Source organism: Antrostomus carolinensis, unplaced genomic scaffold, assembly GCF_000700745.2.
Source record: "Antrostomus carolinensis isolate BGI_N321 unplaced genomic scaffold, ASM70074v2 scaffold10912, whole genome shotgun sequence".
Classification (NCBI taxonomy): domain Eukaryota; kingdom Metazoa; phylum Chordata; class Aves; order Caprimulgiformes; family Caprimulgidae; genus Antrostomus; species Antrostomus carolinensis.
Window position 1 is genome coordinate 36967 of NW_010300183.1, and position 10952 is coordinate 47918.

Genomic DNA, 10952 nt, shown 5'->3' on the forward strand with positions numbered 1-10952 from the left:
AAAAATGAATATGGCAGAAGGTTAGGAAATAACAGGGTGGTTTGGTGAAAAAGAATGGATCTTTACATTCTGTGTCAGCTCTATAAATTAATCAGTGTGGTGTCCTTTCAGATTTAATATGATAATTGGCACTAATCTTTCTCCACTGTCCTCCTGCTGTCCTGTGCTTGCCTGAGCTTGCTGTCCAGCAGTGGAAGGGTGCTTGCAGTCTCCTCAGTGGTTTCAGACTCGCCCAGAAGTCGCAGAACCCTTCAGGAATCTCCTGTTCCAGTGCAGTGGCACCAGTCTGGTTCTGGTGCGTGCTGTGGTGGGCGCTCCTGTTTGCCAGGTTGTCTCCTGTTATTTAGGAAATACATTAGATATTCTTTCTGGCAGAAGCAGTGTTTACAGTGAGTGATAGTAATACCCTACTGCTTTTATCCTAACCACTGTTACCTTTGTGCTCACCATCTCTGCCTGGTTCTCTGCTCTTTGGAACAATGGTTGGTTTCAGTGGTAGCTGACTGACAGACCTTGTGACAGATCCACGGGCAGCCCTTGCTCTGACCCCACAGGCACACTCAGGAAACTTCAGCTGGAAGAGAGAGTTGCAGCTTTAATGCCCGAACACACAGGAGCATCCCTTTGCATCTCGAGTGCTCACTAGAGACTGAACACCTCGCTAGGTTCTTCATCCATGTGCATTAAATCCCAGGTGGCGCAGGTGTGGGAACAGAGGGCTGTGACTGTGCGTGAGGTGAGATACCAGCTTGTTACAGATGATCAGAATCACAGACTGCTCCTGCTTCCTCAGCTTCTCTGTTAGTTTTACACCACACTCTTAATTGTGGAACATGTACTTTAGGAGAAGGCACTACTATTTGGGGTTTAAACTGAAAGAGGGGGGGTTTAGATTAGATATTAGGAAGAAGTTCTTCACTGTGAGGGTGGTCAGACACTGGAACAGGTTGCCCAAGGAAGCTGTGGCTGCTCCTCCCTGGAAGTGCTGAAGGCCAGGCTGGATGAGGCTTTGAGCAACCTGGTCTAGTGGAAGGTGTCCCTGCTGCTGGCAGGGGGGTTGGAACTGGATGAGCTTTAAGGTCCCTTCCAACCCAAACCATTCTATGATTTCAGCACTCTCCTTATCTTTTAGCTAGCTTAAAAGGAATTGCTAGAGAGAGAAAGAGCACCATCTTGAAAGCAACAGAACCCATGACTGTGGTCAGAAGGGAGACGATTTGATTTGGACCCTGACCTTTTGTGTGTATGTATCCTTCTAGCAGTTAACACTGGTTTTGGCATTGCTGAGCCAGATGGGGAGATAAGCTAAGGAGGAGATAAGACAGATGACCTAGCACTGATAAGTCAGTGGTGGACCACAGAAGAAGGTGATCCTGTTGTTAAAGTGTACAATCTTAAGTATTACATCAATCAGGGAGTAATTGAATTCTAAAAACTGTATTCATGACAACCTGCATCATGAAAAATGTGAATGGTAACGTCATTCAGTTCAGTGCACTCATTAGCTTCTGGTCATTGTGGGGGTAGTATTTCTGGTGCTCATAGTATTAGCATCCAAACTTCTTCCAGCACTCAGAGTTATCAACTACCTCTAACACCCATCAGAACAGAGACTTGGACCGATTCTCTGAAACACAATTCAGAGGCACTTTGATAACACTACTGCTTACAGCGAAAGGAAAATTGCAGTGCAAGTTGTAGAGCATTATTACAACAACTGAGCGTTTTGGATCTCCTGAGCTCTTCTTTCATCTGTGCTTTAAAATGTATAAAGTATGTATTTTAAGAAGCAAGCTCCCATTTTTCTAAATTAATCCCCAGAGAATCAAAGCTATAAAATGTTTTCATTTTCTTTTTTTCCCCCCCTTGTTAAAACCACAGAAACAGCAACCTCTAAGGGATGAGATAATGGTTGTACTGCCCAGACTTTTACACTAATCAAAGCCTAGAGGTATATGAATGGCAGTAGAATAGGAGACTGCATGTGTGAGAACGACCGGCATCCGTGCTGCATGGTGTGCTTCCGACTGGCGCTTGCGGCTCCTTCCCATCATCCATTCTTCTGACTTGCACGGTGTGTCGGGTGTTGTGTTTTTACAGCATGTGGAATTCCTTGTAGCCGTGTGGACAACGAATGGATGCGATGTTTGTTGCACAGAAGGGTCAAGGGGACGGTGGAATAATACCTGTGTTTGTTACTCATGTTATAAGGGCTTTTCTCTATTGCAGGTCCTTCAGTAGCATTTCCACGACTCCCCGTGTGATGATTCTATTTTAGTGGCTAGAAGTAGGCCTGATCCCCTTCTGTCTCATCTACTCTTATTTTCACTTCCAACAACCTGACATTCCCATCCCACATCAGGCATGATCCTAAGTCATAAACCAATTAAAAAAAAAACCCTAAATTAACGTAGTTCTACACCTTTCCCAAGAATATCCTCAGTCTGTGTAACAAATCTGTCGAAATCTACCTGTTGGTCATATATGGAACTATAAAAAGTTCAGCATCAAAGAAAATTCCATGAAATGTTTTTCTCCCTGTTAAAGAAAAAGAAAGAAATTAGATAGTTTACCTTGCACTAGAAGAGGGCTCCCTGTAGATGGCTTTCTGCAGCTGGAAGTTTGCCACTGGGACAATGTATTGCTGGTTTTTTACATTTGGAGAAATTATAGTTTATCAAATAACTAGAAAATTCTGTAGATAACCTAAAAAAAACCAACCCCAACATCCCTTCCAATCAGAATTGGCTTTCTATTCTTGAGTCATAAATAATTGTCTCCAATAAGATGTATTTGCATGTGAAGTATTTTGGGAGTGGCAGCTTTACAATACAGACACTCGCAGGTACAGAGCGGCGCTGTTTGCGCTTGCCTCTGTCTCCAGTAGGTACATACACATCTGCTGACACTTCTTAGTGACTGCTGGTGTTTTTCCCAACAGCAGCACTCTAGGATCAGACTTTCTGTGAGGAACTCTTAGATAGCAGTTGTCAGTGTAATGAATGGAGGAACTTGGCATGATTTGGTGCTTCCCATGGGAGAAAGGCTTTTTCTACTCGCACATCTTGAGAAGGAGCTGTATTCACATACCTAGTTTGCTGCGTGTGTGGAACGTCATCAAAGGAACGTTGATATCTTTTGTCTCTAAGGTTTTTTCCCCCCTGGTTTTTCAGCTTCCTCGTGAGTTTCATGGTGGATGCTCGTGGGGGTGCCATGAGAGGCTGCAGACATAACGGGCTACGAATCATCATTCCCCCGCGCAAATGCACCGCTCCCACGCGAGTGACCTGCCGGCTGGGGAAGCGCCACAGGCTGGCCACCATGCCTCCCATGGTGGAGGGCGAAGGTCTGGCCAGCCGCCTGATCGAAGTTGGACCTTCTGGTGCTCAGTTTCTTGGGTAAGGGGTGCCAAACGGCCTACAGGAGTTCAGTCTGGTTTCATCTTTGCAAGTTGCACTGAAATGGTTCCTTTTTTGAGAAAACTTGAACAGAAAAAGATGTTTGTAGCATATGGCGACAGACTGGTCGTGTGGAACACAAATCAGTTGTTAGTTAGCAGCTCACAAAGCTTCCCTGCCTTTTCCTTTGAAAACGGCTATTTTAACCACTAGTGCTGAGGTTAATGTGCTTCCCTGGGTATAATTTTTACTCAGTGTTGTGATATTATAGTGGGAAAAGACCCCTTTGCAACCAGAAAAGGCAGCTCATACTATATTTAAATAATCTCCGTGTAAGGCACGAATAGCACAGCACTGACCTAAAGCCCAAATGTCAAGCCTGCTGCATATACAATACAAGTTACAGCTGCTTAATTGAGGGACTTGTGTTGTGTTATCAGTGATTTGGACTATCAGGGAAGCACAGCGCCTTCGATTTTTCTGGGGTTGGAATTGCTAAATTAAGCAATAGGACAACCCTGGAATTTTTCTGGCCTTTTCTTTTGTTCTGTGCTGCAAAACCCGTAGAGAGATCAGATTTGTGTCTGCTGCTGAGCTTGTTTTAGCAATTTTCAGCTGAAAGCAGCAGCTATCCACACTTCATTTGTTTTACCAACTGTTCTCCCTCTCAACTGTGGCATCCAAAAGTGGATGATTGAAGGAACCCCTTCTGTTACAATAAATAGCTTCATTCCCAAATGGTAAAAAAAAAAAGTGACTCTGTAAACAGCAACGGTTTAAATCCATTTTGAAAGAAATCACTTGCTTTAAAATCCCATTAAACAGGCAGTCATTAGAGCTACTTCCTTCGTTAGTGCCTCTTCTAAAAGGTTGAGCTTAGGGAGGAAAAAAAGGTGATTGGTAGGTTTTAACTGCCCACGCCTTTTACATGGAGTGTGAGAGGAGGACATGCCCAAGATGGGTTTTGGCTTCTTTGCTGCTGCTCTAATCTGGTAAAAAACCCCAGCACTTGCTCTTTGAACCACTGCGAATGTGCTGCAGAGAGCAAGCCAGCCCTTCCTGTTGGCAGACAGGACACCTTTTAATATCACAAGTAACGACAAACGAGTTGGCTCATCAGATGCTTGGTACCACTTACTCTTTTCACATCTTGGCCACTTTTAAAAAGAAGCAAAAAGAAATCTAAAGAGCAGAAGAAATATTGTCCTGTCACATTCAGTCTTCCCATTACCTTTGTCACACGCAAATTGACCTTAAGTGTGTCTCCCATTTTCTTTTGAATGGTTTCTCTATCTAGTGAGAAGGTGCAAGGCCAGGATACAGCACAGTTTTATTCATTCTCAGATCTCTGAGCCCTTCCTGCGAGCGGTTTTGTAGGTGTTGTACTGGCAGTGAAATCAGAAAACTCCTGTAGTGTTTGCAGAGGTGCATTCCAAGGTCCAGATCCTGTTTCCATTGAGTTCACGGCCAAAACTACCGTTGTCTTCCCACAAGCAAGAGAATATTCTAAATTAAGGAAAGGGATTTTGATCACAAAATGGTCATCACTAGGACGGAACCTTATTCAGTGTACAGCCTAATTCCACTCTGTGGACCAGACAGTGGCACTGGCGTTCTGGCACAAAAAATACATAAAGCTTATTTATGTTCTTTCTTTCACTGCTGCTTTGGATGTACTCAGTAAACTTCATCTGCCTACGGCTCCTCCCCCACTTAATGAGGGAGAAAGCTTGGTCAGCCGAATCCTTCAGCTGGGGCCTCCTGGGACCAAATTCCTTGGGTAGGAGAGACTTGAAACAAATTGATGGATGCTGACCTCCCCATTCTTCTCCTCCTTCTGCAATATGATTTTTTTATGTCATTATGCCCATGATATTGTCCCTTTCTATCATTTGGAGTTTTGTATACCTAACCCTTAGTGGACCATTTCTCAACCTTGTGGTATGTGGTTTTGTTTTGGTGGTATGTTTGTATCTTTTTCTTCAAGTACTGTGGCCCTCATTTTTGTTTTGGCATGAAATCTTCCTAGTTCTGTGCTTGATGTCTGTAGCAAAGCAACCTGGATTGGGACCAAAAAAAAAAGAATCTACTGTAAATTTTAAGATGTTTTTTGTATCGAGGAGTGATTGATCAGTAAGTTATATGTTGGCTATCACCAGTATAATAGAACACGTGACATTGACTGTGTACATGGTAACCTGTGTGGGTCCTTTAATTAGAGAAATGTATATACAAATATATTTGTCTTTTCTCTCTTATTTCTAAGAGTATGTATGTATATGTATATATAAATATGGATATCTTATATGTACACATGTTGTGTGTGTGTATGTGTATATATATGTATATGGACGCATACACTGATACATAAAGGCAAATTCTTATCTCCTATACTGAAATAGAAACCCAGATAATCTCCTCAGACCTCCTGTATCTCTCCCAGAGTGCAAATCAGGAGTAAGATCATTGGAATATGCAGTATTGCAGTGAAGTAAAATCGGCCCAGGACACACATGCCCGCTGATTGCAATGAAATTATTCTGATTTGCACTGGTATAAGTGAGATGAGAATTTGTGCCACTATCCATACATGTTACAGTAGATTCTCTTTGAAATGAAGTTGCACAGGTTAACCCAGACAGTAGTGACAACCGCAATGAGCATGAGTTTTTCATGACTTTGCAAAACCAGTACCAAATCTCTAGCTGAGCACTGTTATCTCACCAAATACCATTCACACTGTGGAAAGAGGTGAATGCACTTTTTAATCTGTCCTTCACCATTTACCGGGTCCCTGTAAAAATGTAGTGTGTGTTAGTGACCTACTAGTTTAGGGTTATGCCAAAGCATTCCAGCCAAATAGGTAGAATTCCAGGTCACTTTGTAGCAGACTGAATAGAGTTGCTGTTAATCCTGTTCCTTCCTCTCTCCCGTGTGCGTTCAATGCGCCGTGTTGCTGTGCCAGGCCCGTGATTGTGGAGATCCCCCATTTTGCTGCTCTGCGTGGGAAAGAGAGAGAGCTGGTGATCCTGCGCAGCGAGAACGGGGACAGCTGGAAGGAGCATTTCTGTGAATACACGGAGGATGAACTGAATGAAATCTTAAATGGGATGGATGAAGGTAGCAACTGTGACTTTTCTTTTCTCCCTCTCTGCTCCTGCATTACTTCTGTAACTGGGGGTAACAGCATTTTACCATTTATTCCTTTTATCACCTCATGTTTGGTCCACCCTGAGAATTTCTGACACTACATCCTCCAGATACGTCATTTCAGTCACGTATTCAGTCACAATTTTATATTTCACTGGAGAATAATCACGTTCTCGGTCCAGGAGCCAGCAGAAGCACTGCACACTTGTGCTTACTTCCTTCGCCGAAGCAGTGCGACAAAACAAAATCTACCATCACAAAGTTGAGAGTAGATGCTAGACTTGTGTTTTCTACTGCTCCTTCCTCTTCCTAGTGTTAAACGAAAAGCTTCCATAGCAAACATCTTTCCAAAACAAGGCAATTATCACTAATCCTTCCCAGGCAGCTACACGTGTGGGAGGAAATGTCAGTCATGGGTACTTTTGCTTTCTGAGAGAACAGCACGGCCTTGGGCTGGCTCAGATCTGCAGAATTTGTTACTAATTTTTATGGGGTTGGTTTTTTTCCCAAACCAAACAAGCAAACAGCCCTAACAGCAATAAGTGAGCCAACTCACATCCTTACAGCTGAACTCATACTTTGACACTTTTTTGATCTGGAGTTTAAATACTCCAGGCCATAGTGTAAACGTGTGAAGCAGAACGGGGCTTGAACCAATCCCTCTGCTTGTTTGCCTGCTGATTTTGAGGACGTTGTCAACAGTTAGCTGTTCGGTTTGCCTGTCCATTCCTTTTTTGATTTCTCTGGTTTAGCTGAACTTAAATACTGGGGTATGTTTCCCTTTCCCCTTTGATTTCTAGACAAAATGCTTTTCTAAGTTGCAGTTAAACTGTTAAAAGCTTGATTGCATTTTCAAGTTTGCTGTATAGTTTTTATGAAATTCTCAACTTCTTACCACGTTGTCTTTTGGCCTCAGTACTGGACACTCCAGAAGAGCTGGAAAAGAAACGTATCTGCCGCATCATCACCCGAGATTTCCCGCAGTACTTTGCAGTGGTATCGCGGATCAAACAGGACAGCAACCTCATCGGCCCCGAGGGAGGTGTGCTGAGCAGCACTGTGGTGCCACAAGTGCAGGCAGTCTTCCCCGAAGGCGCTCTCACCAAGCGAATTCGCGTTGGCCTCCAGGTATAAAGACAATTACAAGACTTATCCTTTTTGTTTGGTTGGTTTTTTAGTTTAAATTCACCTTCTTTGAATGGAGAACCAGCATATTCAACTTCTCGTGTTGCATGTTGTTCTCTAGAATGCTTCTAGTAAAAATAATTTTTAAAAAATAAATCCAGGCAAAACTCAAAGCAAGTGGTAAAGCTTGAGGATGTTTCAGTTAATTCAGATCCCTGTCTGTTAACTGTCTGTATGATCTTGCAAAAAGCACCTGATCTTGGTGGTGGTGATGATATATAGAGTAGATCATAGAACAAGTTCTTAAGTACTTCTTATGAAAGGCATCAGAGAAGTAGAGAGTGCTGTAATAACTTAAGTCAAATATCCAGATTCTCAGCATGAAATAAACCAGCCTAACAGTTTGGTACTGAAAGAGGGGGAAGTCTTTCCCCTGCCTGCATCCCCTGCTCCTGCTGCGTGCATCCACGGCGTACCTGGGCCAGGAGACTGTGCTTGTTGAAATCCCCTGGGAATAGCTGAACAGCTTACTGAAATAGCTCAGAGCTCGTTCTAAGGGAAAAACAAAAGAGAGGTGACAAGGGAATCATTTGCTACTGCTTAAGTGAATTTAATTAGTGCTGTAAAGGGTCTGACAGGCACCAGGAAAGAGGATAGGAAGAGGAGGAGGGCGTGAGAAAATTGAAAAAGGGAGGTGTCTGCAGATTTTCATGAGAGATTGTACTAGTCAGTGTGGAAACTTCAGGGTTTCATGGCAAAGACAGACTCAGTTCTTCACGTGCTCACTAAACTGTTTTCCAGTGACTATTCTGTTGCTGTCTTCTGCTTTGCAAAGGCTCAACCTATGCATACTGAACTAATAAAGAAGATTTTAGGCAACAAGGCTACCTTCAGCCCGATAGTCACGCTGGAGCCCCGGAGAAGGAAGTTCCATAAACCCATCACGATGACGATTCCTGTCCCCAAGGCCTCCAGCGATGGCATCATGAATGGTTATGGAGGCGACACCCCCACTTTAAGGTTACTATGCAGCATAACAGGTAGGATGCAAATACTGGAACTTTTTTGTGCATGTAGAAATTGTCAGTCATGGTGGGCTGAGTATGTTAGGCTGATTATACACAGGGAAAGCTTGGTGAAAACCTGACTGGGATGAGAGGCTGTGAAAATAAACTGCTTCCCAAACAATTACTTGATAGCAGAAATAACATTTGTTGTTTGGACTAACAAGAGATGTGTAATGTAATCAGAGACTGAATTTGTGCCTTTTTTGCATGTTCCTTAGTTTGTTTTTTGAGAACCAACATACCTCTGCCTCGCAGAGTAAGTGTAGTACAGACAGAACATTGCAGTACGCTGCAGAGGAAAATACTGGAGTTAAACACTTTATACTTGCTGTAACTCCAGAGCGATGAGCGTCTCGTTCAGTCTCAGTTCAGAGGCAGAAATGAGCTCCATGCATTTATTCTGTTCACAAGTTCTTAATTTGCAAACTGATTTCAAATACCAACCCAATGTCAGAGGCACTGCACACCGAGATGTGCCGATGAGTCGTGCTGGAGAAGAGGTGCTTTTACACTTTCTTGATACAAAGGTGTTAGGTAGGTGCTGAAGTATCAGAAACAACATCTAGTCAGCAAAGAAGTATTTGCATTTCCAAGAAGAGAATGGTCTCCTCTACAAAGAGGAATTTTGGTAAGGTTCTCAGAGGGACAGTAAATCTGCAGGGATCCTCTAGAAAACTTGAGAAGGGAAATTGGTTCAAAGAATGCTTCAGCAAAAGAAGAAAGGAAGTATTTCCTGAAAACTAGTCGTCCTTTACCGATACAACTTGGTTTAATGTTTGCATGTAAAGACACTGCTCCGTGGTCAAATGGATATCTAACAAGTCAGCTGTAGTGAGAGGAGGGACAGACACACACACACACACCACTTAGCACTGGTGGTGCACAGTTTTTCTGTAGTTTTATAAACATTCCTAACTGCTGTTAGAAATCAACACTTCCATTTCTGTTTTCTGTAAGTTCGGTGTGATTTAAAGGTAACTGGAGACCAAGGGGACGTTCTTCACCAAAAGATGAGGCAGGTACCATATATTGAAGAACTTGAAAACAGGGCTGCAGGGTGACAGATTGTGCCCTCATTTTCGGCTGCATGGACCAGAGAGGAAGCTGGCAACATCCATGGCAAAGAGGGATGAAACACTTAACAGCCTGGAACAACGTGATATGGAAATGCACCTTTCAACTGCAGGATCTGCCAGGGAGCTTGTCAGACACGTTGTTTCAGGAGTTTTCATAACAACGTGCAAAAGAAATTTCTTAGTTATGTACACACTGGACCTGAGTCTGCAAATTATTTGAGAAAGAAGCAGATTATAGAAATAGTAAATTGTAGTTGTCACTGTTAGTAACACTGTTATTGTTTCCCACATGTAACAATATAGGTTTAACTGCACTACATCTGGGCCAATACTGCCTCACAGATGCGAATAGTGTAGAGCAAACAAAATGATTTCTAATAAATTACATCTCTCTCCCCCAAATTCTGGCCTTTTTTAGCATTTCTGGAGCTATGCTACGGGACTTACAATTGGAAAATCATTTGGGCACTTGTTTTTCTCAGGGGAAACCCATCCAGTCCTAGTAGCATTAGTGGAATAATGTGGGCCTAAGGAGAAGGCATGGCTGGGATTATGACTGGTTTCATAGCAATTAAAAACTCAGAAGAATGTAAAATAATTCTTAGAAGCAAGAAAGTTGCAGACTTGCCTGGTTTTAATTTTTTAAAAATCTCTTCTAATTTCAGGAGGAACCACCCCTGCCCAGTGGGAGGACATCACTGGAACAACACCGCTGACGTTTGTTAATGAATGTGTTTCCTTCACCACAAACGTGTCTGCCAGGTACCTGCACAGCACAACATCAGGTTTACAGTGTGACTTTCAAGTGCATGTCTTTTTTTGACAAATATTTCTTTTAAACTATTTCAGTTTATATAGTAGAAGGAATATAGATATCTTGCCTGTGCTGTGAACCAGCTGGCAAGGCATTTTGGAAACCCTGAGCCTCCTGGCCCAGAGGGATGATGCACTATAAAAGAAATTGATATTCTTGTCATTTTTGTCGTGACCATTAGTCCTTTGCAGTCAATACCTGCTATGGTCCCAGAAATTAATTAATGACATACTCATCTTTCTGAAACGGGAATCTGAGGGGCAGCTCAGCTTTCAGGTAGTTAAAAAAATGCTGGTTTTGTATCGAATACCCCTTCTCTCCC

General features: G+C 42.8%; 1 protein-coding gene across 1 annotated transcript in view; it reads left to right on the forward strand.

Annotated features, from left to right (window-relative positions):
- LOC104521136 (ankyrin-2-like) overlaps positions 1–10578 on the forward strand; it is a gene marked incomplete at both ends in the record, with an annotated part of 45898 nt that extends 35320 nt beyond the window's left edge. The window contains 6 exons of the mRNA XM_010163043.1: positions 3174–3398; positions 5080–5178; positions 6364–6518; positions 7465–7676; positions 8509–8713; positions 10482–10578. Of these exons, the coding sequence (XP_010161345.1) occupies positions 3174–3398; positions 5080–5178; positions 6364–6518; positions 7465–7676; positions 8509–8713; positions 10482–10578 (993 nt within the window). The remainder of the gene's footprint in view (positions 1–3173; positions 3399–5079; positions 5179–6363; positions 6519–7464; positions 7677–8508; positions 8714–10481) is intronic.
- Between the last annotated feature and the right edge of the window lie 374 nt (positions 10579–10952).